This window comes from Neophocaena asiaeorientalis, unplaced genomic scaffold (assembly GCF_003031525.2).
Source record: "Neophocaena asiaeorientalis asiaeorientalis breed wild unplaced genomic scaffold, Neophocaena_asiaeorientalis_V1.1 scaffold183, whole genome shotgun sequence".
NCBI lineage: Eukaryota > Metazoa > Chordata > Mammalia > Artiodactyla > Phocoenidae > Neophocaena > Neophocaena asiaeorientalis.
The window spans coordinates 489,075-515,493 of record NW_020175199.1 but is presented as its reverse complement, the minus strand read 5'-3'; the positions used below and the strand labels follow the sequence as shown (position 1 = coordinate 515,493).

Genomic DNA, 26,419 nt, shown 5'->3' with positions numbered 1-26,419 from the left:
GCCAGTTTTTGTGGTCCTTCGTTTGTTTCTCTATGGTAGACATTAAATTGGGAAAAAAATGGGAGTGTTTTCTGGGCATGTCAAAAGGAAAAGAGGTGAAGGAGTCAAGATACAAATATCTTGAAGGTTAATAGAGTCCAGGAAGACAAAGGATACAATAAGTTTAGGTGATTAGTGAGTAGGGTAGGATTGAGGGACTAATGCCTGCCTCATTGGGGGTTCCCAGAGGTAAAAGATAGCTTCTAGAAAGAAGAAAGGGAGGTTGTGGTCTGAGAAAGGGGATTCTTGATTTGAGGAACCAGATGACTTTCAGGCCTATCTTCCCTGGAAGTTAATTCTCTAAAGAAGTCTCAGTACTGAGAGTATAATGAAGTCCCAGGGCCTCTGTTGCCACCAGTAGGTTGTTTTATTAGCTTTAGATCAGATTATTTCCCTGTTCTTATGAGGAAATGGCTGTCCAGGGAGGGGCCCAGGTATTTGAAACAGATGCTAACCACTACCACAAAATTCCTTAGTTTCAAGAGTAAAAACTAAAAGTTCTGTAGAGGCAGCAGTAAGGTCACAAACCAATTTTCATTTATTTAAATACCCAACACTTTTGAGTATTGTGGTAAATTCTAGAAGGACCTTTGCTTTCTTTGGTCTTTAAGGTTGAATATAGTACTCGAGGAATTTGTTTAAATTTTTAAACATAACTCATTTACTGCAAAACTGGCAAGAGAATGAATGGGATCACAATTCAAGACAGCGATTTGGACTTTGGCTCAATGGCTCAACTTTTCCGCCCAGCTGAAAAACAGCATTCATTGCCATTCCATGGTTATGCGATAATAAATCTGTTTGTGGGATTATAAAGCTATTAGAAATACTTAGTTTAAATGTTAGAATGACATTTTTTTCCAACTAACATAATACCAGTTTTTATATAACACGTGATCTATGCTCCATAAAGTGGAAAAACGCATAAAGATTTGTGGGAGGTAAACCAATAGAGTGGTCACCCGCTTTTACCCTCAGTTCTTTATACTGTTGGTACTCACCTATCTTGATAAATCAGGAAAAAATAGATGAAGCAATTTTTTAAATTCCTGAGGTTTTAAAAATCAGTTTCAGGGTGACTCAGTGGTCATCCCTAACTTTTAATAAACCCTTCTCCCCAGTGTTTAGTTGACAGTAGTGGAACTGCTAATGGTTGGAAAGATGTGAATGGAATGCTGAGACCAAAATGTGGACTCCCTAACTCAGGTAGCATGTGAAAGCAGAGTACAGTACATCAATATGTCCTATGTAGTGCCTCAAAGATCCAGTAACCAGGATGAACAGCAATTTCCGATGACTGTACAATTTCTGGAGCTTGTACATTTCTTTTAGAATACATAATCATTTGTCACCAGGCTCAATTTAAATGGGCTTAATTTCTACTTTCATTTCTCCTCTGGGAGGGTGTGTGACAGGATAAGTAAGTCATTGATAACCAATTAAACGGATGTTGCAACTTTTTAATACTAGTCCTAGAACTTTCTGAAATCCTATGGGTTCATTGGCTTTAGAAAGCTTTGATCTGAATAGTCTTTTGTTGTACAGTCAGTTCAGCTGTTTCGAAAAGGCAGATATACCCCAGCGTGATTAGTATATAGGGAACAATTTGAGAGTAATGTGAACTTTATGTTTGCCTAAGAGGCAATTTTGACTGCAGAGAAAACTTAAGTATGGCAGCTGAACTATCCCGGTGGTATTAAGCCATACCCGTCCAGATCTGGTGTTACAGCTTTCCCTCTAATTTCAGATAACCCTCCTTCCACCACTTCACAATATCTCAGTCACAAGCTGCAACCCTTCGGACGCCCACTTCCAAAGCAAACCTCCAGTCTTCTTCAAGGTAAAGTGCCACACTTGTAATCTGTTTCTTAAATATTTAGCCTATGTAAAACCACTACCGCCTTTTAAAATATGTTTCTGATAAAGGTTTTCAATGTTATGCGCAAATCCCATTCCCGCCCCCCTTTAAGTCCCGTGGGTTTTACTGGACTTTTTGCACAGTGCTGTGATTTTTAGGAATTAAGTATAGTGGGATTCTGTCTCCTTTCCTAAAAGGTTATAGGCTGGAAAAGGTTGTAGGCTGGCTTTTCCCCTATCTGGAAAAAGTTCGCTAACAAAGTGTTGTTCAACATTTGTTTCTGCAAAAAGAATAAGTTATAGTTATTAGAAAATTTTGGTGAAAACTTCCCCTATATGCCACATATGGTTACCAATTTCTAAAGGAACGACTGGACATAATAAATGTTAGGTTGGCTAAAATTTCAGTTAAGAAAAGTACCTCAAGTGATCATAGTGTCTCCAGGTGTTTGATATGAAAATAATTTACTCTTAACTGCAGAATATGGGGGAGATGAGACTACACTTCCTTGCCCATAACATATCCTGGAAGGTCTCTATTGAACCGAATCCTTCACCTTTTATAACGGCAGTCCCAGAAGCAGCTCCTCCCCCTCTCTCCTCTTACAGAACAAGAGTTTAAGAGTAAATGATTTTGTCAAGTCACTGTTGGAAGTATGTTCAAAGTCTCAAACAGCTAATGTGTCTATGGAAAAGGGCCGAAGGCAAATTAATATGTCCCCAACATTCGTTCTGTCCCATTTTTTCTGTTCCTTGAAAGATTGTACAAATACTGCCACCTCTCTGAAGCCTTCCTTAACCCCAGGCAATATATATTACACCTTTTCCATGTGTTTTACACCTTAGTTGACCCTTGAACAGGGGTTTCAACTGTGTGACTACTTATGTGGACTTTTTCCTGTAAATTCTATAGTACAACATACACGATCCACGTTGCTTGAGTCCTTGGACACAAAACTGGATACAGAGGGCTGACTAGAAAGTTATATGTGGTTTTTCGATTGTGCGGGCGTCAGAGCCCCTAAGCCTGTCGTGCAATGATCCACTGTACTTGTTACATAGTATTTAGCATTGATGGCACAATCCTGAGGTTCCTAATGGAATAATTTATCATATTACCAGTGCCAAACACATAATAAATTCTATCCTAAAATGTCCACACGTATTATACCTCTCATGCTCTGTGTGGCCGGGGGGCAGTGATCCCTGCATGCCCTTTATCATGAACTTCTTCCACTTACTAAACCTGTATGACTTACCTTTGATTCTTTGCTTTTTGTACTGTGTTCTACAATAGTTTGATAGGACCTGTGAATCTGTTACTATCCTCACTGTGCTGGCAGAGAACATAGGAGCTCTCCTAGGAAAGCAGTCGGTTCCCATCTCATTTTGCACTTACTCGTTTCCATTTGTTCACTGACCCAGCTATCCATATCTTTCACTTGTCAAATCTAGATTCAAGATCTAGCGGGCAGGAAAACAGTGTTGAACTCCTAATGTGTCCCTCAGAATATACCACCTTGCAAAATGGAGTCCAGCTCTGACCTACACGTACAACACGGATCCTTGCAATACCCACCACTGACCCCAGGGCTGAGATCCTTTTTATAGATAAAGCACAGAAAACACAGACAATTCTCCAGTCTTAGCTGCAGCTGCTTGGCTCATATACAGAGAACTGACTGAACAGCTTAAGTCAGCTGTAGAAATTTCCCCAATCAAGAAAGGGAAGCCACTTTGTATGCAGCCAGTGACCCAGAGCTTACTAACATTTCATTTTTGTTTGAAAGTCACTTTGCTTTCATTCAAAGAGGCAGACTGATTACTGTGATAACCAAAGTACTTTACTATTACTCAGTTCCTGTACCTTCTATGTGGTTTCAAGACATAACCGTCAAGGTTAACCTAATTATTGGATAGCCAGGAATGTCATAAATTCTGGACTTTGGAAAGGTTTGAGTCTGAATGTTGGTGACAGGGTTGGTGGCATATACCTTTGTATGTTGGCTACTTGTTACACGCCCCAATTCATTGTGTTTTGTATACTGAACAGCTGTAGGATTTTAATTGTCATTTTCTTTCCCCTCTTCTATGGCTGAAAATCCTGATCTGGTCTGGGCTTTGACAGAATGGCATCTAGAAATAGAACATGCTGTATCTATAGTATGTGTACATGAGTACACTTTTCTTCTGACGCTCACTATTCTTACCTAGATAACGTTAAACCCATACCCTATCTACCAAAGGGAAGTAACAGAGAACTAGATGATGATTTCTATGGGTGCTACAATCCCAAAATGCATGGCGGAAGAGAAATTCTGCCATGCATGTAGTAATTTATCAATCAGGAAAAGGAATTCATATTCAGGTTCAAATGACATTAGAATAAATTTAATAGGAGGGACCCAAATATTCAGCACAAGTTTTCCTTTATAAAGTCTCCTTGATCTTGAAGTTTTTCAAATTATTCTACACGTTTAATAGTACTTCACTGTCTGGAAGAAATGGACGTATTCAGATGCTTTCATATGTGAGGAGCGTCTGAGCCAACCGGATGGAGGGGACAAAGTAAATGGTCAGAGGAATTTGTCCATCAGAAATTGGACCAATAACAGCTCCCCAGCCTTATAAGAAGTCAAAGGATATCTTTAATGATTGATGCAAGCATTATGGTCCTCTCTTCCACTCCCCCTGCCCCCAACCCCTTCACTAGCATGGGATTCAGACAATAGATAGCATACTCTCATCAGATGAGTTTTCTCTGAAAGCCACACTGCCAGGCTTGATCTGCCTTAGCTTCAGCTATTCTATAGGGGTTGCAGGATGGTTTAAAAGTGGCTCAAACAACAGTAAGAGAAGCAGAAACATTTTGGAAGAAAACCACCAAAGACTTTGGGCCCCTGGCAGACTTTAGGGGACCAGAAGGAGATGGTCTATTCCAGAATTAGTATCATGGGCTTGAAATTAATTTCACATCAAAATTAAATCCGACGGAATATACAAAAACGTTTAAGCAAAACATACCATTTAATGAGTTGAGGCACTTGTGGAAAAATGGTATTAAAAAGTCAAAATCTTACAAAAGATGCACGTACTCACCAGCCCCGCCCCCCCTTTAAAACCACTGGCCAAGTAGTTATTATCCATCCCATTAACCCTTGTGCCAGGTAGAGTATTAACGTGAAATTTAATCAACTGCTCACATTCCTGGCTGCACCTTGCCTGGAGTAGAGGGTGGCATAACAGCCTACGTGGAACTAAAGAATGGTGGACACAAGCAACAGGATAAAAACCAAGCAGCTTACAAGGTCACAACTCAGGCTACCAGTTTTTTCTTTTAAGCTATGTGCTTTCAGATAGATAGATAAGCAAAGGCCATCCCTTCAACATCCTGCAGGTGTCAGTGGAGGGCTACATATTTCCAGTAAAATTCAAAAGGTAAGGTTAGGGTAGGACTATGTGAGCCTCAAGCAACCAACTGGTAACAGAGAGTCAGCTGTTAAAGCCAAGACTCCAAATTAAAGCAGCTTACCAAGGTCACACAGTAAGTAACAGAACTCATATTCAGCCCAGGCTGGCTGCCTGCAGGCTCTTCTCTGCCACCTGCCCCCTCTCTCCCCTTCTCCTCTCCCTGCCACAGCATCTCTGCGGCGAAGAGCACTTATTTGATATCGTTATGATCACATACTCTCATGATCATGACTTTAATGTATGAGTCCCTCTTTCAACTAAATGTATTTATTCACAAATAACAAATGTTGGAGTTGCCTGTATTCATTAGCTGGGCCATAGGACAAGAAAGTGGAGGCACTTACTTGTGACGACGTGTAACATCTGAAGAAAGCTTAAAAAGCTTACAAGAATCAAAGACAAGAGGGAAATGTTCCAGGAGAGGACACTGTATCACAAGAAAATGCTGGTAAGTCACCTTGATGATGACGAAGCCCCCAGTAATAGGCATATCAAGAGGGAGAACTCTTAGACTAGCCAATTTTTGATAAAGTCCTTTTAATGGAAAATGTAAAACCCCTCTCAACTTTACAAAGCCATATGTAACACTTGCACTTTAACAAATAAAAGCAAGCCAATGTTTTAAAAAAATACATCATTAAATGTATATATGTATATATTTACATAGCATATTAAGTTTAATATTTAGCTTTAAAAGTTCACATAAATTTTACCAAAATGAGACAATTTTAAATAAATTACACCTTTTGAAAATGTTTAATTGTACAGTCAATAGCTTCAACAAAATATTGAAGTGTCTGTATTTAGTATCTACTTTATATACTTTATATTTTACAAATTTTACAGTCATTTGGCAGTAATTTTCTAATTATGACATGTATGCTGTGCGATTCAGCAGTTTCCCAAATGCAGGCAATAGCTGGTGTTTTGTGTCCTATTCTCACAGTAACTGTCTCAATGTAGTGAAAAATATCAGTTATTTTAGTAAACTGTACATAGTCACATTTACACTTGATCAACAATATAGCATAGAATTTTGTATTTTTTTCCAAAAATAAATACATCATTTTAAATCTGGCATTTTCACAAACATCATATACACTATAATACAAAAACAGCTATGAATTGCTGCTTTAAAATTAAGCTTGTTTTAATATCACTGAATCACAGGAGCTGTGACTTACGCTATACTGCTGTGGTGTCAGTAACAAGTAATTACTACAAAGAGAATTTCTTGGCACTGATGGTTTTATGAAGCTTAAGTCAGTGTACATACATATCATTGTTCAAGAGTAAGTAATTCCAGTTCAATGGCCTGAAAACATCAAACTGGACCACACCTAATTTTCTTCCATAGCCTCTACTTGATCTTCATGTATCTTCAAAGCTCTCACCATTTCCTTGACTGCATGATACAAGATATTTTTAACCTGAAAGAGATGTTGGTATTTCTGATCACTTCAGCAGAAGATAAATTAACAAATGAAAACTGCATCAGAATTAAAAAAAAAAACAGAACTGTCAAGCCCAAAGTTAAAATTAGTCATATAATTAAATACTGGCGCCAATCTTTGGTTGTTATCCTAATGTGACAAACTAGGCAATGATGGCCTAAGCTGTTATGCATGTTTTATAATTCTGAATATAAAAAGCCTGCAGAACAGGAGCTAGTTAGAAAACTCATCTCTTACCTGTAGCTTATCATCATAATTGATTTCTTCCTTCAAAAGTCTCAGTTCTTGTGTTAAATGAAATGACTGTACTAGATGTTCTGGAGACACAAAGTCTTCAGTTACCTGAATACAGCTGTGAAAATTCTGTACCTATTCCCCAAACAGAAACAGAAAAATATAAGTTTTAGGAGGTGGGAATAAAGAGAAGCAAAGTTGTCTGCTGAAACAAGAGACAATTCACCAGAGAACTTATTTTCTCCAAAACATCAAATGCATTTCAAAGTGGAACACCACACTTTATGAGAAAGTTTATCACTGAAAAGCTTCATGTAAATGGAATATTTTTAAACGATGCAAAGAAAAGAACTTTTCCAGGAATCCTTCAGAGAGGCTGATAATCGGATCCTAATTATCAATGTTGTCAACGTGGATTTGGGGTTGTTACTTAAAAGCAACAACAACAACAAAATGCTAACTGGAAGGTACCTGTTTCACCAATCAGTGCAGTCAACCCGGATGTCTGTTGTTGCTCCTTTGACTATTCTGCATTTGGTCATTTCACTGTTAACTTTTACACCAGAGAGTAGATTAAAGGAAATGAAACTTAGTTTGATTATTTATGAGGAACTGTGATGAAAACTGTAGTTCCAGACAGATCTACTGACCACAGCAGTTTTAGAATTCTCCGAGGATTTTGTTTGTGCTTTTTTTTCTTTTGTGCCTTTTCTTTCAAATCAACCAATTAAAGATGATACCCTTCAGTCTCTTGTGGCGTCAGTACAACTGTTTTTCTGCTAGTTCTCCCTCTCGTGACTAAATGGTGTTCACAAGAAGCCAGTCAATATCTTACCTGTTATTTGTTCAGCATATGTACAGACTAACTCTGCACTTGACAGTTTCTTAGAACTGCTTTCTATCAACACTCAGGATAATGAGAGAGAAAGGACCAAGCTTATCCAATCTGGATTTTGTTTCTTTGCTGTCCTCTAGTGATATTAAAAGATATCATAAAATTCCTGGGAAAGGAGAAATAACTGGAAAACTAAACATTTACATTTATTCTAATTTTTAAAGTATGCAAGTAAATTTCGTTGGGAGAAGTGAGCAGAGGGAGATAACAAGTGGGGAATAGAGACTGTGGAAAACATCTGATGATAGAGTGATGAAATTCCAAAGGGGCTGGAATTGCTCCTCTGGGCATAGTGACCACCTGAACAGCTGCAGATGTCTTTAACTGAAGCACTGTGCCTTTACTGGTAACTCAGTAGCATATAAACATTTTTTTCCTTTAATCATTAGGTTGTTGATTCCTGTGAAGGATGAACATAGTGGATGCCTCACATTTTCAGCACTGCTGTACAGTCTCATTGGATCTTCATTATGTGTCTGTAGAACAGATGCTCTATTTCACAGAGCAGGAAACTATGGATAAGCAGTTCAGCGCCTGTTCCAAGATAAACCAGCCAATAAATGGCAAGTCAACAGGAACCCAGCTCCTGTGATAGCTTGTCTAACAGATGCTTTAGTCCTACATGAACGCAGTCCTACCAGCATACACAGGCTCCAAATGCCCTGTCTCACCTTACATCCATCTGAACATGCTGTGGGGATTAAGTCCTTCTGAAGTTCTAGCATGTAACTTTTAGCATATGTAACTATTTTTTAAAAAATAATTTCACTGATATTCTAATTGCATTCAAACATCATTTGCCTGGTTTTATTTCTTTTTTTCCATAGTCCTTTAGCCCTTTGAGCATATCTAAGATAACTGACTTAGAAGTCTATCTAGTAAGTTTGATGTCTGGCCTTCCTCAGGGACAGTTTCTGTTGAGGTATTTTTTCCCTATGAATGGGCCCTACTTTCCTGTTTCTGTGTATGCTTTGTGACTTTTTGTTGGAAACTGGACATCTAAACATTATCATGTGGTAACCAGAATCGGGTTCTCCCCTGCCTCACAATCTGCTGCTGTTGACTGATAGGGACTGTAGTCATCCATTTGTTTTGTGACCTTTCCAAACTAATTTTGCAAAGACTATTCCTCCTCTGGCGTGCTCACTGATGTCTCTGTTCGGTTATCTCAGGTGGTCAGCCAGTGTGACCTGTCAGAGATTTCCTTGAAGGCCAAAACTCAGATGTCCTCTTCTTCATTAAGCAGTCCGCTGGTCCATGTAAGTTCTGAATTAGATTCCAGAACTCTGAAAAAGTTGATTCTTATGGTTGTTTTAAAATCACTTTTAGAACAGTGACTTTCATTAGTGGTTACAAGATGTTATTTTGTTTCCTAATGACCTCAACTTGATATAGACTGCTTAAAGACTTAAGGGTTAGTTTGAAAAGGCAAGGTTCAGTTTTAAGGTGGAACATATCTGAACTTCCCATTCCACTTACCCCTTTTTGTGCCATCTTTGAGTCATTTACTTTTCACTTCCTTGGCAGACTGTCTTATTCATACTTGCCTTCAAGATCAGTTGTAATCATATATAGGTAATGTTAAGAAAATGTAACTTTTTGTTTTCAGAGTAGGAAAGTTATTATAGGAAAGTTATTATCTTGACACTGTGGTTTTGTCCGAGTCCTTTTAGTCATAAGAATGTAGAGAATTTACAACTTAGCAATATTATTGACTTACTTTGAATGACCAAATACAATCAGTTAAGTAGTTGAGGACAAAATTATCAGTAAAGATTTTGTGTTAATTTAAAAAAACTGTTGCTGTTTAAAACTGAAAGCTACTCTAAACCTCAGGACACTAGAGCTGAGAAAGTGAATCCTGGAGGTCAAGATTCACCTGCTTTACCTAAGGGTATACACAGGGTTTCACAGACTCAGCCACATTTGCCAACAGAAGATTTTTAAGCCTGCAGTTCTAGAGTAGTTCTTAGAAAATAAAGAGGGCTGTGGCTATGATATTGTCCCTCAACTTGCCGAGATACACGTCTGAATGCCGCTGCACAGAGTTGTCCCGTGGCCGTGGCCGTCTCTCCTCCCGCCCCAGGCTTCTCGAAGTGCTCACTGCTGACAAAGAAAGGTATGTTGATTCTTCCCTAGCACTGCTGGCCAGTCAAGTCCTGCACTATCGTTTGGACGAAAGTTTTTTGTTACATGCCTTGGGTTTTTCAAGGGCTTCCTATCTGTGTGGTTCTCAAAGCGTGGTTCCTGAACAGTAACGTCAGTGTCACCTGGGAACTTGTTAGAAATATAAAATTCCAGGTCCCTCCTCAGACCTACTGAATCAGAAACTCTGAGCATGGGGTCTAGCAATCTGTGTTGTATCAAGCCCTCCAGGAATTCTGATGTATGCTAAAGTGTGAGAGAAGCACTGAGACTCTGGGATTATTTAAAGGGCTACCTGTGATTTACTGGAAGTGTTGAAGCCATCAATGAAAAGTTTTCAGGACCTCTATGGACTACCTAAATTGTAAATAATAATGCGTCTTAAATCCAAGTTAACAATGTTAACAGAGTTTCATACTTCCTTTTAATTCTCTCAAAACCACATTACCACCACTTGTGAGTCATGGACAACACCCTTTAAACAGAGTACAAATAACTGTGCTGTCATTATCATATCACGTAAGGAAAGGAAGGTAGAAATTCTTGCAATTCTGTGCCAAAATATGCAGCAGAGAAGGTTTTTACTTTGGAACACTCAACAATTTAGTGGCAGAGATCAGAATAGAATTTGCCAGTCTAGGTGCTGTTTCAGTCTATTTAAGTATAGCAGCTTAAGTAAGAGTGTGTTTAAGTACAGAATATGATACAAGTACATACTGTTTACGTGAGGCTAAAGCAGAGTGACTTGTGAACTAAGCTTTTTAACAGGATTACTTTGCCCACTATTTTGAGAAAAAAAGGCTATTCTCTTCCCTCTCTTTCCCCAAGAAAGTATAAGCAGCAGAGAGACATTTACATGCAGAGACACTCTCTGTGGTAATAGTGATTGCCTCTGGAGTAGAGGAACTGAGGGCAAAGGTGAGAAAATGACTTAATTTTCACTGTGAACCATTGTGTACTGTTTGAATTAAAAATCGTATGAATGCATTACATTTTCAAAAGAAAGTATTCTAAAATTGTTTTCTTGACAAACTACTGGAACAACGGCATGTCCATATGCAAAAAAACTGAACTTCAGTCCACACTCTGCACTATATACAAAAATTAACCTAAAAATGGATAACAGACCTATATGTAAGACTATCAACTATAAAACAACTAGAAGAAAATTTAAGAGTCTTTTTGATCTTGGGCTAGGCAAAATTTTTCAGATACAATAAAAGTATATAATACATTAAAAAAAACTGATCAACTGAACTTCATCAAAATTTAAGAACTGCTCTTTGGAAGACACCATTAAGAAAACGGAAGGACAGCCCACAGGTTGGGAGAATATATGTGCAAAAGCACATATCAGACAAAGGACTTAAAGACATTCAACATAGTAAGAAAAAAAGAACCCAATTACAAAAATGTATATATAAATGTATTGCAAATACTTCTCCCATCCTTGGGTTACGTTTTCACTCTCTTAATGGTGCTTTTTTTAATGAACAGGAATTCTTAATTTTAATATATCCCAGCCTATCCATGTTGAAAAAATGGACAAATATTTGAACACATTTACCAAAACAGAACACATTTACCAAAACAGATTTACAGATGGCAAATAAACACGAGAAAAGATGTTCAACATATTTAGTTATTAAGAAAATGTAAATTAAAGCCATAGTGAGATTCAAATGCTTAAAAACAAAACTGACAGTAAGCAGAGGAGATGGAACTCACATATACTGCTTCGGGGAATGGAACATGGTACAACCACCAGCCTGGCAGTATCTTATAAAGTTATTCACACACTTATCGTGTGACCAGGTGGTCCCACTACTCGGTATTTACCCAACTGAAATGAAAACCTATATCCATACAAAAACCTGTACGTAAATGTGGCTTATAGTGGATTTATTATTGCCCCAAACTGAAAACAACAATGAAAAACTACCCAGAAATAAAAAGAAACAACTACTGATGTACACAATAACATGTATGAAACTCAAATACATTATACTGAATAAGAAAAGTAAGACTCAAAGGCTACATACTGTATAATTCCAATCATATGACATTCATATAAAGGCAGGACTATAGGGAAAGAAAACAGATAAGTGGTTGTAGCAGTATCAGGTAGGAGAAGAGGTTGACTAAAAAGTGGGGGGTAGATCAGTGGAACAGGATGGAAAGTCCAGAGATAAACCCACACACATCTAAACTATGACAAAGGAGGCAAGAGTGTCCAAGGGAGAAAAGACACTCTTTAATAAGTGGTGTTGGGAAAATTGGACAGCTACACAATGAAATTAGAACACACCCTAACACCACACACAAAAATAAACTCTGAAGACCTAAATGTAAGACCAGATACTGTAAAACTCTTAGAGGAAAACAGGCAGAACACTCTCTGACATGAATAGCAGCAAGATCTTTTTTGATCCACCTCCTAGATTAATGAAAATAAAAATAAATGGAACCTAATTAAAAAGCTTTTGCACAGCAAAGAAAACCAACAAAATGAAAAGACAACCCTCAGAATGGGAGAAAATATTTGCCAGTGAAGCAACGAACAAGGGATTAATCTCCAAAGTATACAAACAGCTCATGCAGCTCAATATCAAAAAAGAAAAAAAAAACCACAACCCAATCAAAAAATGGGCAGAAGATCTAAATAGACATTTTTCCAAAGAAGACATGCAGATGGCCAAAAGGCACATGAAAAGATGCTCACCATCACTAGTTATTAGAGAAATGCAAATTAAAAGCACAGTGAGGTCACACCGGTCAGAATGGACATCATCAAAAAGTTTACCAACAATATAATGCTGGAGAGGGTGTGGAGAAAAGGGAACCCTCCTACACTGTTGGTGGGAATGTAAATTGGTATAGCTACTATGGAGAACAGTATGCAGGTTTCTTAAGAAACTAAAAATAGAACTACCATATGATCCAGCAATCCCACTCCTAGGCATATATCTAGAGAAAACTGTAATTTGAAAAGATACATGCACCCCAATGTTCACTGCAGCACTATTTACAATAGCCCGGACATGTAGCAACCTAAATGCCCATTGACAGAGGAATGGATAAAGAAGATGTGGTGTGTTTGTGTACACACACACACACACACACACACACACACACAATGGAATATTACTCAGCCATAAAAAAGGAACGAAATAATGCCATTTGCAGCAACATGGATGGACCTAGAGATTGTCATACTGAGTGAAGTAAGAGAAAGACAAATATATGATATTGCTTATATGTGGAGTCTAAGAAAATGGTACAAATGAACTTATGTACAAAACAAAAATAGAGTTGCAGATGTAGAAAACAAACTTATGGTTACCAGGGGCGAAAGGGAGGGGAGGGATAAATTGGAAGACTGGGATTGACACATACACACTACTAACACATAAAATAGATAACTAATACGGACCTACTGTATAGCACAGGTAACTCTACTCAGTGCTCTGTAATGGCCTGTATGGGAAAAGAATCTAAAAAAAGTGGATACATGTATATGTGTAACTGATTCACTTTGCTGTACACCTGAAACGAATACATCATTATAAATCAACTCTACTCCAATAAAAATTAAAAACAAAAGTATGTGGGGAGTAGGGGGGCGGGAGTAAGAGGGAATTTTCTGAAGTGATGGCAATGTTCTTTATCTTGATTGTGTTGTTGCCTAACTACATATTTGTCAAAACTTATAGAACTGTACACTAAAAAGTACATTTATTATATGCAAATGATACCTAAAAAATGCACTGTCCAGTATGACTTTTAAGAAAATGGATACTGGATAAACTGAGTATGTGAGTAAGGATTTTCAAGGGAACCTGTTTTGTATTATCAAATAATTACACCTAGTTAGAAAAACATTTACTGTGCTATTCTCTTAAACAAGACTGCTCCTTTGAGGGCATTTTACATGTGAATACAGATCAGCTATTTTCTGATAAGAGGCTAGAAGGCCAAAGAATAGTATGTGGGGTGAATCCCAGTTAAACATGAATCATAAATGAAACATCTCTGAAATGATGATATAAGTCCATGAGAAAATAAAACAGTTTAACATAAATAATACATTCATTTAGGGCTTCCCTGGTGGCGCAGTGGTTGAGAGTCTGCCTGCAGATGCAGGGGACCCGGGTTCGTGCCCCGGTGCGGGAAGATCCCACATGCCGCAGGAGCGGCTGGGCCCGTGAGCCATGGCCGCTGGCGTCCGGAGCCTGTGCTCCCCCGCGGGCGGGCCCACAGCAGTGAGAGCCCCGCGTCCCGCAAAAAAAAAAAAAAAAAAAAAAAAAAAAAAAACATTCATTTAATTAATACACTTAATTATATTTTACAATAAATGCTGTTTGAGATCTAAGAATGATAAATCTAACCCTGAACTTGACATCTTAAAAACTAAGCAACTATTCTCACTTAAGAAATATTTGTGGCTATTATAATAGTGTCACAAATATTACACAGGCAGTAATTGCATATAGTTATATAAAATGTAGGAAACTTTTCTTGGTAAAAGTAAACACATCAGATACATCTCGATAACCAGGTGGTGGCAAAGGTGGGGAACCAACTCTGAGGCAAACTAGTTTTCTGGATTCTCGGGTTTCCTTTGCACTCTTACTAGGAGCGCTAAACTGCTCTGCGGTAGCTTCAGTCTACTTATAGGAACCCACTATGTGCTTTTAATCCAAACCCTCCATATCACCATCTATTCTATGCCATTCATCTAGGTGCCACACAGTCAAGCCACAGAAACAAAGACTAGATGTGTATTTCAGTTTTAAAGTTTTTGTGAATCAGTAGCTATAAAAATTACGCAGCACCTTTCTTTCGACATGCTGTTGCTACGTTAGCAAACTAAAAAGAGGCAGGAAGTACAGTGAAAGCCTGAATTATGGAATGGTCTACCTAATAACTCATTCTACTCATATTTGGTGCCTTAGAAAATGTATCATCTCTAAGTCCTGATACTCCCCCCTCCCACTGTTAAGTCTCAGCTATTGAGAACTGAATATATACAGTAACTCTTTTTTTCCTAAAAAGTCTTTGAAATTAGATTTCAATCCACCGAACAGTAGCAATACAAAAATGGAAATCTGGCTCATGTTTATATATTTAAAGGTCTCAAAGCATTTAATTACGTCAGATCTCATCAAGCACTGAAAAGCTGTTTCAGTAATTTCTTAATGAAGGCATACTGGTGTAGGTCATTCTTTCTTACATCTTCCTTCATCTGTATTTATACTCAAGAACAATTTCTTTCTGGTTCTTTCAGTAACAAGTGTGTTAGAAGCAACCTTTTATATACCTGATGAAGTGCTCCTGCTGGTAAGACGATGGCATCACCAAGGAACTGAATAAGAGTGCAGGCTTTGACTCCATATTCCTCAAGCAGTCTTTGTCGAAGCTTTTTGTTCACATACCAACTCTGGTCACGAATTGGATCATGTTCTGGTAGAACTTCAAGGCCTTGTTCTTTTGAAATCTGAAATATAGATTAAAATGAAAATATATACCCCAATTTAAGTAAAGAAAATGATAAATCCTGTTCAGTTAAATTTCAGTTTTCTTTACAATAACAGTCTGTTCTCAGAATCTTCTGAAACGATGACTGAGCTTAAGTTAAAGAAAATGGTATTCTACAATTGGAAAAGCCAAAGGACATGAAAACAATATGGCACACTGATACACTATTAATAAAGTAAATCATACTCCCTTACCTTCTTCCACTATGAAGTTCTCTTTTTAAAAAAAAAATAGTTTTATTAACTATTATTTATTTCTTTTTCAGTCTTTTTTTGGGGGGGCTGCACCGTGCAACATGTGGGATCTTAGTTCCCTGACGAGGGATCAGCCTCGTGCCCCCTGCAGTCGGAAGCCCAGAGCCCTAACCTTACTGGTATGACAGGGAATTCTCTCCACTATGAAGCTTTCATCCATTTGGTTCCTTACAATTATTTTAAGAGTATAGCACAAAGACGGGGAAAAGCTTAGTAACTTTTTTCCAAAAGCCAAACCATTTGAATGTGTGGACATCATAAACATTCATTCATTCATTCAGCCGCGTGGGGTCTTAGTTGTGGCACTTGGGATCTTCGTTGCAGCATCTCTTAGTTGCGGCATGCGGGATCCAGTTCCCTGGCCAGGTATTGAATCTGGGCCCCCTGCATTGGGAGTGTGGAGTCTTAACCACTGGACCACCAGGAAAGTCCCCATAAACATTTCTTTTTGCTGCTCTTTTTTAAGGTAGGTACGCAGATAAATACCTTTATATTGCTAACCTTCTAACCCTTGACAAATCACTTTCAAGGGACCCTCTAACGAACCAGTGAAATGTTCTGCTTTAAAAAGCGTAGTTTATAACATTTTAAATTAAAAGACTGTTAGGTAGTTCTGGGATAAAATAGTAGTTACAGGGCCATAGCTCCCTTGCCTCACACTGACCAAAGACAGACCTTAAGTCCATTCAGAAAGAAGATGAAGTATAATAAGAAAAACAGCAATTATGGTCCATTAAAAGAAATCCCTATAATTACAAAATTCAGAAAACATTTAAGAAAAGGGTTTGAACCAATTTCAGATTAATGTGTCACTTTTTTAACAAGTATACGATTACTCAATTTCAGTCTATTCAAATAAGTTATCACAGAGCAATCAGATATGAGAGAGCAGAATTACTGTCTAGGTCAACAGCCAAAAATACCAATACAATTAAAATTCTGCCTTCTTTACGTGTTTCTATGACAGGTTTTATATTCTATAATTCCAATCACTACTTTTCATCAAGGGTAACATCTGACTCATTAACAGGTTCTTTAAGGGGATGAAGGAGTACTACGAACTGAGAAGAAGCTGCCATTCAAATTCCTCAAGAGAAAGGAGCTTTTGATTTTCAACAGCAAAAAATTCCATCCTCCTAAGTAAAAATTACTCAATCATCTTATACTGCTGAATGCCCATGAAGTTACATTAAAATTTAAGTCTCTGCTCAAGGTGAAGAGATAAAACTGTCTGTAACCTAAATTATACCTTCTGAAGAAATTCCCTTATCTTGTCAACATCTTTCCCAGCATAAATATGCCACAGAGCACCAGGTATTTCACTTGAGTCCTTCAATCGTTTTCTTAAAATGTCATCTAAATCTTCTTCTTCAAATTTCTTAAGTATTCCTGAAACACAGAATATATTCAGACTGGTCAGTAAAGACTCCACCAGAAAGCTACATCTCCTACAATTGACCTATCATAGTAGCATAGTGCCTGACTAGACTGGGACTCTTAAAGAGGAGACAAACCCAGTTCTACATGAAAACTGTTACAACTCTAAGAGCAGAGAACAATGACCCGGGGTAACTGAAAACAGAATCAACAGTAACTTTCCCAGTTCATTTGTTTTCTGTAAACCAAGGGATGGGAGATAAAAACGCAAGGACTTTTAACTCAAACATAACCAAGTTTCATCCTGTCCCAAGGGTGTGGTCATAACGATGTTTTGTACTCACAGCATTTCATAACTTAAAAAGGACTATCGTGACCACTATTATGGTAGGCAAGGATCATAACCTCTACTTTACAGCTCAGCAAAACGGTTCAGTGAGGAGAAGGGATTTATTCATTGCCATGACTAATGAATGGCAGAGCAAAATGTCTTCCGACTAATTTCTGGGAGATCTCATTTACTATTATTGGTTAATCTGTAATCAAATGCAAAAGCTTCAGGTGCTATGACTGAGGAGGCATCAGGCCATTCTTCTGAACTATTGACAAATTAAAAACTGCACATATATATGCACAGAAGAAATGTTAACTGTAGTTACCTCTGAGTGAAGGACAGGAATGTCGTTTTCAAATGCCTGATTTTACCACAATGAACATTTTAGTATTTTATTTTATCTTTAATACAGCAGGTTCTTATTAGTTATCCATTTTATACATATTAGTGTATAGATGTCCATCCCAATCTCCCAATTCATCCCACCCCCACCCCACAATGAACATTTTAAAGAAATGTTTTAAGAGAAAAGGAAATCTATTGCCTAATACAAAGAACATAGCAAATGTTCCCTCATTTGTGACAGTTATATCTTTTTTATCTTTAAAGTTAGCTGCAAAGATTTCTTGAAGTTATACATGAGGTGTTTACGATATGCCAAGCACTGTCCTAGAATCTTGGGGATTAGAGTTAAGAAAGACCCAGTTAAGACTTCACAGAATAAAAGATGATATTAATAAGTGCAGGCAAATAAACAAGAATATCACATAGTGGTTAAGCACAATCATACGAGTACAAAAGGGTACACAAAGACTGGGTCAGTCCTCGAATGTTATCTTTTAATGAAAAAGATAAAAAGAAAATGGTTACTGCTCTGTGAATTCTAAAAAGGCTGCTAGAAAGAATACATCAGATATTTCCTAATTTGTGACAGTGAAGTCACAAGGAAGAAAATGGTTGCTGGAGCAGAGAAAGTTTATTCTTTAAATGAAGACCTCTAGGGGGAGGTGACAATCTGAGCTACATTTTGAGGGATGAATACAGGAATTTGCTAGGGAGACAGGAGGTAGGAGAGCCACTGTATGCAGAGGAAAAAGCATGTGCTTTATGTAGGTCGGTTTTCTTGATGTGTTTTAAGCATTATTGTAACACTAAAATACTCCTTTTTTTGTGACCATCTAAAAAATTGGCAAAAACTTTAAAGTCCAAGAATTAAAATTAAAAGCTGATGACTTTTTCTCGAAAGATCAAACATTATGCTATGAATGAGGGATGGGAGGTGAGCAGGGGGAGATGAGCAGAACAAAGATGAATAAGGAAGTTCTAGCATTTAAGGAGATGAAAGAAAAGTAGGGGAGAAAAGCAGATGGTAACCTCTGTATTGCAGACTAAGTGCTATAATATCTAATACAATGTAAATGCTAGGTAAATAATTGTAAATACAATGTGAGTGCTATGTAAACAGTTGCTGGCTACAGCAAACTCCTTTTGCTTTTTGAAAGCCAGCACACAGCAAATTCAAGTTTTGCTTTTTGAAACTTACTGGAGTATTTTCTTTTTGCTGTGTCTTTTCTATCCTTGACTGGTTGACCCCACAGGTGTGGAACCCGCAGATACGAAGGGGCAACTGTAACCGTGTGGCACCATAGGCTTTGAAAGGAGAAGTAATCTGATATCAAAGGTCACACACATTTCTGTCCTAGAGCTGAGACTACAACTCAAGTGTGCCTGACTCTCAAATCCTTGGGAGTAGGGGAGACAAGAGTTTTTATCAATTACAATCAACAGAGTCAGTTAAAGAAGCTGAGAAACTATGAGTTTCTACAGTTTTGGAGAAATTTAGGTTGTGTTATTATAGAAGCTGTCAAAGAGACACAAAAACTGAGTGAATATTATAATAAACCCCCATGTCCTGAGCACCTAGCCACTAAGCTGCAGATATATTCTGGGCTCCAGATAGAATTGTTGAGCTAACTGGTCGGAAATCATGTATAGAATTTCACAGGAAGTGCATGTAAACCAGAAAAGGGAGGGGATAAAGTCTATAACTCTAGAAAAGTCTGAAACTCCACCATATGAAGAATGAGGGGAGTAGTGTTACTGAAGCCAAGGAAACTATTTGAAGAAGAGGTGTCGTTTACTACAGAGGGTACAAATAATAAGAGGACCACGAAGAAACCACTGTATTGAAATATGACTATCAGTGAAAGCCACAGCAATAGCAACAGTACAGTAATCTCAGTGGGGCGGCAGGCAGGGGCCAACCTGCACTGAGCTGAAATATGAAAGGGAGGTGATAGACACAGCAAATAATGTGTTATGAGGGCAAGAGCAATAGGATGGTGGCAAGGAAGACAAGGTCTGAAGAAGGCTTTTAAAGGAAGGAGGGAAAGTCTGAAGTTTGCTCCTACTCTGAGAAAAGAAGCCAGTGGAAAAAGAAAGTTGAAGAACCTATGTCTATAAAGAAGGGAATGATAGATGGAACAAGGTTTTAGAAAGAAACCTAGAGGACAGACTCTAAAACCTATACACCGGATTGAACAGTTATTTCTACTTGGGAGAAAAGGCCCCTTCTCTCTGGTACTAGAGGGGAAAAAAGAATGCTTTAGACACAAACATGCCTTAATCATCTTCAGAGCTCAAGGACCTAATTTCTATTCTTCACTAAATGTTTATAAGTGAGCTTACCAGTTTATTTTCATAAACCCAATATTTAATAATAGGAAATGAGCAAATTTTAAAAATTCACTTTTAAAATTAAAATTCCTTTTGTGTTAAAAAAAAAAAGCCAGGTAAATTAATCACGCCTCCAAATAAATATTAGAATATCCCAATATCCACTGCAGTTTTTTTGGGAATCTTTGATGTTAACTCAGAGGCTGACATTTGTGTGTGGTTATTCAACTGTTATTCCAAAGACCACTATTCTTTAAGTTTCTTTACCTGCTTTTGAGAGAATGCCATTTCCTTTTGCTATGCCAACATATACTAAAATATTTACAACGTCAGAAACTTCAACATGTAGATTTGTTGTTCCTATATCATGATCTTTAGCAGCAGCTACACCTGTGTATAAAATAAAATTTTATTTAGTATAACACTTTATATATCCTAGATATTCCTTCCAAAATCAGCTCTATGAGGAAAATCTGTTAATTGTAATTTGAGTTTTAGTCTCCTTATTCCAAAACCTGCCCACAAAATATCACAATCCATGAAATGTACCATAAAAATCAAATTAATAGAAAATGTAACTATATTTTATAAGGAATGAGCAAGTGCTTAACTATATATTGGCTATTAATACCTAATATACACTGCTTGACTCAGAAAAAGATTTCAGTGGGTTATTAAAGGCACGGATTTAGCAGAATCTAAAAATTAGATAATTTATCTTTGGAAGGAAGTTAAACTTCCATATACTCCAAGTTGATAGAAATGCAAATATATACTTACCATAAGCACTGCACAACCTGGGTCCTAGATCAGGGCGTACAAAAAATCCTGGCAAATGAGAGGCCAAATTGAATTTTCCTTCTGGATTACAATATTCTGGCAATGGCAGGCTTTTTAAAAGATCTTCATATCTGAAGAATAACATTGACTTCTTTTGAATAAAGGTTTACATTCTTAAGTACTTTCAAATATATAAATGTTCAAGTTGCTAAACTTTCCTTAAGGCCTTTAACAGTTAACACTTTCCTTGACTTCAAAGTTTAAATGAATGCATAATACATGGATAAGCAAAGAATATAAGTGATACTAAAACCGCAATTCTCTTTCCTTGAACACAGCAAACTGAAAGCACCAAAGAGAAGAGAGGTCCCAAATGGGGCCGCCTCTGACAGCATCTTCCTCTTTACTGCCCTAACGAAGACTTCCCCCTGCTCAGACTACAGAGATTCAGTTCCTTTTTTTTTTATTACTTATTTTTAATTGAGGAGGATACTGCCTAAAGCTCACATTTGTAGATCATTATCCCACTTCTGGGGATAATCTCAGCTCAACCTCAAAGCCAAGAGTCAAAATAACAAGTATAAACAGACATACACATACCTTGCTGGCATCATAGTCTTGAAGTCTTCTCCTGAAGGGCAATCTTTCAGTTTTAAAACAACTGTTTCTCCACCTTTCGTTTTTTGCCGTTCTATAAGAATGCAATTGATTATTAAAAGATAATCTCTGTCTTTTTATTAATGTTTAGAGGAAGGAAGAAATGTGAAATGAATGAATACCTCTATTATTGTACAGTAGGTAAAGAATGCTTGCTTATGGACTTTTATTTCTTATGTATTCATGTAGTATTAAGATGTTTGTTCCTTATGAACACAGATATCTGTAATATCACCATAAAATTCTTTTAAAAAAGTCTCTTTACAATTGTTATTAAAATTACAGTCTTACATTTTTACTTTTACTTTTTCAAAATGTTTTACACAAAGTATGTTATTCGAGTTTCAAATGTTGTGGGGGTTGCCAAAAATATTCCCCAAGAATATTAATATATTGAATATGACATATGGAAACATAGTATAAATGACTTTTTTTTTTTTGGCTGCACCGTGTGGCTTGCTTGTGGGATCTTAGTTCCCTGACCAGGGAATGAACCCGGGCCTCGGCAGTGAAAGTGCTGAGTCCTAACCACTGGACCTCCAGGGAATTCCTAAATGACTTCTTTATGGTTACAGAAAATGAGCGGTAGAGCCAGGAATAGGACCCAGTCTCCTACTTCCAAGTACTTGTTCCTTTTTACTGGACAACAAAGTAATACAGACATTTTAAAGATTAAACGATTTATCATTTGGGGGGGAAATGTTTAAGAAAACAGTAAAACAAAGAAACAAAAAACAACATACTTGAAACTTCTTCAAAACCGTCCCAGAATTCCTTAACATTGGCATTTGAAATAATGCTGTCTTTGCAGTTCAGGAGATCAGCCTGGTGGTCTCCAAAATCAAGACTAATTGAGTCCGCCTTCCACAAGCTAATGTTCATTTTCTTATGCACACCAGAAACCACTGCAGGCTTATAAATAAACAGATAGACAGATAAAGAAAAGTTAAAAGGTATATGCACACTTCCAAAACTTGATTTTACACACACATACAACAGACGGTTAACATGTTGAATTTTAGGACTAATGACAAATTGTGAGAATAAAAGAGGCTTTCAAAAATAGTCCCTGACCTGGAAAGACGTTCACAATATATTTTCAAAGAGAAAAGGTGATAAGAGAATGCCATGTACATGGCAGAGTACACTGCCATTTTGAAAACAAAAAATATGTAGTGTTTTTCAGGAAAGAGTCTGAAAGGCTATACTAAAAAATTTCTAGGCAATATAAATACGTTTTATTTACAGACTCCTTTTTATAGACAAAACATAACCTTATATATTTGTACATATGCAATATATGTAAATAAGATTTTTAAATAAAATACAGAATCCTTGGGATTAAAACATAATTTATATACATTCTGATTTTATATCACTTAAAACACATTCTTTACCTCTACAAGGATCATGACAAAAATATTAAACAACCAAGTGCAACAACAATAAATTTCAAGTCGAATGACCAGTTCCCTGAAAGTGGATCTCTCCTTTGAAATCACATGAATTCAAATTTCCCCAAGGCTCTCTAACCCAAAAACCAACAATTGAAGATTTGTGGTTTTAAAACTCCAATGCCGATGTAAAAAAAGACCTCTAAAGGCAATCTGATGCATTATTCTTAGGTTTCTTTTTTTTAAAATTCCTTTATTATAAATGAAAAGTAAAAGAACACAAAGTTGTGACGTAAGAGTCTCTTGTAAAAGATGTTATTTTTAAGTACTCTTAAAACTCACAAGATAATAAAATTTGAGGAACGGTAAGTGCAGAATAACCTCAAGCTAGGGTTGTTATCACAAAAAGGTATCTCAAAAGAAAAGGAATAAACAACAGCAAAAACCACCTTAAGAAGTTTGGTTAACCGCTTGGGTAACTGCAACATTAAACTTCCTTTCAATGGGCTAATAATATATCCAACTATTAAAACAGTTTCAGCTATTAGATAATTAACTACTGCTGACAATTCACATATTAACTCCTAGCCCTTATTATGCCTATCCAGTAATACTCCCATCCAGCCCTGTGCCACTCCTTATTTTGGTAACCAGCAGCTTGGGAAAAATAAAATTTAAAAAAAATTATAGAGGCACGTTAATTAATAAATCAGAATATTCTAAAGCAGAATTCTTAGGCTACTATCATCATTATCATCTTCCTGAAATACTGAAAGCCTTGCTAATTTGGCTCCTTGCCTCTGGTCTTATTCCCCTCCAATTCAACTTCCAATCTGCTTTGCTGTCAGTTATTTTCAAATGTCTATCTGTACAACACAGGGAATACAGCCAATATTTTATAGTAACTATAAATAGGGTATAACCTTTAAAAAATGTGGATCACTATATTGTACATCTGTAAATTACATAATATTGTACATCAACTATACTTCAATTTAAAAAGTCAATCTGAGAGTTCTTTGGTTCTTCAATTAAAACTGTCATCTACAGGACCAAGTTCAAACTCTTTAGCAAGATATAAAGGCCCCTCATAATCATAACTGTAAGCACCTGATTTCCCCATCATTACCCCACAGAACTCTTACTTATGTCAGGTAAACAAAGCTACTGAACAGTTCCCCACACACCCGATCCTTTTTATTTCCAACCTCTTGTCCATCTATAAAACCTTCACTTAACTCCTGAGACATCAATTCATACTAGCCCTTTTGAATTAGTACTCTAGCTTATTCATTCCCTCTTTTAGGTTTCCACAGTACCTTAAAGTTCTGAGAACATGTGACGTATTTATGAAAGTATTTATTTATGAGACTGTTCAAGCCTACACAAACTTAAGTCGTCTAAATTGTGACGCAGCAATGGCATCAGGGCTTCAAGGGAGAGCCAACCAAAAAAATATATGCTAAAAACCGTGTATATGCAATGCATGGGCGTGTATTTTTCCTAGGGTGAGGAACCAAGCTGTCATTGGATTTTACAAAGGACCAGAGACCTAAAAAGATTAAGAACCATTGTACTAAAATGGTTCTTACTCATTTTTACATGATGTACTCATTTTTATATCCTTAATGGCCAGCACAAACACTAGATTTTATTAGGTGCTCAATAACTCTGTTGAATACAAAAAGGGAAGTAAAATAGCAATGATGTTTTTCAGAATGCAAGAAAAAAACTGAAGATAATATGAAGTCATGCAAAATCCTAATTTGTGCACTAATGTAGTAAATTAGCATCTGAAGTGTGTATCAAACATTATTATATCAAAACTCTGGTCAAACAGAAAATCATTTTTATTTGAGCCAAGTTAAATAATGGAGTTTGTCGTTCAAGATTTTATGAACTAACTTATAAATAAACGTTCTATAGGTAAATATTAAAGGCAAAAGCATCTACACTTCTCATCAGTTCAAGAAAACTGCTTTTACTATTAACACTGTGATAGCGGAAATGAATCTGTTAACTAAAATACAAATGTAAAAAAAGGAAGGCGATACCAAACTTTGTGAATATATGGCTTTATTAAAAGTCTGCTAACAAACTGAAATTATAACATCAAATAATCAATGCTTCCCTGTTAATTCATATAAATCTGGCCAAAAAATAAGGATTCAGAAACAATCATTCTGGTAACTTTTTTGGTGTTTTTGATATCTTCCAACTCAAATGTGTCAAGTATTATCTTTCCCCTTTCTAATCCTAAGGAGAAAACCATTTTTCCTATTCAACCAGCTTTAGTTCCACTCAGAGCATACTAAATCAGCTTAAAATACTCACTTGTCCATGTTTCCAACACTCTTTGAAAAGCTTCCAATTATTAATATTTTTATAATCCTTAAGCCACAGAATATGCTTCTCACAGATCCAAGAATGTGGTATATCACTGTACAATTTATTGTTTTCATCCATGGCAGGTTTTCTGTTTTCTTTAGGTTCTTCTTTGAGCTCTGGTTTTACATTTATCTTAGAGGCTTTATTTGGTGGAATTTTGTTTTCAACAACTGAAGCAATTATGTCATCAAGAATGTTTGGCATAGTCCTTCCACTTTTACCACTCTAATAAGGAAAAAAAATTATACTTTCAGGGGAAATGATTACATTTGGAAACTTTTGTTTTTATTTACCATTACATAGCAAGCAACCAACACAAACAATATATCTGGCTTCAAGAATCATGTCATTGTGGCTTCCCTGGTGGCGCAGTGGTTGGGAGTCCGCCTGCCAATGCAGGGGATGTGGGTTCGTGCCCTGGTCCGGGAAGATCCCACATGCCACGCAGCGGCTGGGCCCGTGAGCAATGGCCGCTGAGCCTGCGCGTCCGGAGCCTGTGCTCCGCAACGGGAGAGGCCACAGCGGTAAGAGGCCCGCGTACCGCAAAAAAAAAAAAAAAGAATCATGTCAATGGATATGGATCTCAGGTCCCTACACTATTCCTGACAGTGGGAAGCAGAAGTAGGGTGGTCTCCATGTGAGAAACCGCCAGATCTGCAGAAACCAGAAGTGTGGTCTTCCTTTTATATCGTTTTAGGATTGGGGCAGAGGGAACAAATAGGTATACTCTCCCAAATACTTTTAAAAGCCACTAAAAATTTGTGTCTACCTATGCAATTTTTGTTTTTATTTTTTTTTAACTTTTTTGGTGAATAATTAAAGCGAAAATTGATGTCTAAATATTTTAACAAAACACTGAAACATTTCAAAACAAAACATTCACATCCATGTCATTCCCTGCCCGCCCCCCCCCCCCCCACCAAAAA

At 37.1% G+C, this 26,419-nt stretch overlaps 2 protein-coding genes and 1 long non-coding RNA gene across 8 annotated transcripts in view; 2 read left to right on the top strand and 1 right to left on the bottom strand.

Moving 5' to 3' along the window:
- NRBF2 (nuclear receptor binding factor 2) overlaps positions 1 to 12,366 on the top strand; it is a 47,947-nt gene extending 35,581 nt beyond the window's left edge. Inside the window, exons 6-8 of the transcript XR_003005939.1 lie at positions 1,787 to 1,879; positions 5,678 to 5,815; positions 8,340 to 12,366. The gene's annotated coding sequence lies outside the window, so the exon portion shown is untranslated. The remainder of the gene's footprint in view (positions 1 to 1,786; positions 1,880 to 5,677; positions 5,816 to 8,339) is intronic.
- Positions 5,888 to 26,419, bottom strand: part of JMJD1C (jumonji domain containing 1C) — a 248,185-nt gene continuing 227,653 nt past the window's right edge. For all 6 annotated transcript variants that reach the window (XM_024765214.1, XM_024765213.1, XM_024765217.1 and 3 more), the window contains 9 exons: positions 25,440 to 25,718; positions 22,455 to 22,623; positions 21,655 to 21,745; positions 21,055 to 21,185; positions 20,542 to 20,664; positions 17,137 to 17,276; positions 15,416 to 15,592; positions 7,059 to 7,190; positions 5,888 to 6,797 (listed from right to left, as the gene is read on the bottom strand). In XM_024765214.1, the coding sequence (XP_024620982.1) occupies positions 6,708 to 6,797; positions 7,059 to 7,190; positions 15,416 to 15,592; positions 17,137 to 17,276; positions 20,542 to 20,664; positions 21,055 to 21,185; positions 21,655 to 21,745; positions 22,455 to 22,623; positions 25,440 to 25,718 (1,332 nt within the window). In that variant the 3' untranslated portion in view covers positions 5,888 to 6,707. The remainder of the gene's footprint in view (positions 6,798 to 7,058; positions 7,191 to 15,415; positions 15,593 to 17,136; positions 17,277 to 20,541; positions 20,665 to 21,054; positions 21,186 to 21,654; positions 21,746 to 22,454; positions 22,624 to 25,439; positions 25,719 to 26,419) is intronic.
- On the top strand, positions 16,302 to 21,645 carry LOC112413287 (uncharacterized). Its single transcript, XR_003005940.1, has 3 exons — positions 16,302 to 16,353; positions 16,918 to 17,201; positions 21,393 to 21,645. It is a non-coding gene; the product is annotated as an uncharacterized LOC112413287 (long non-coding RNA).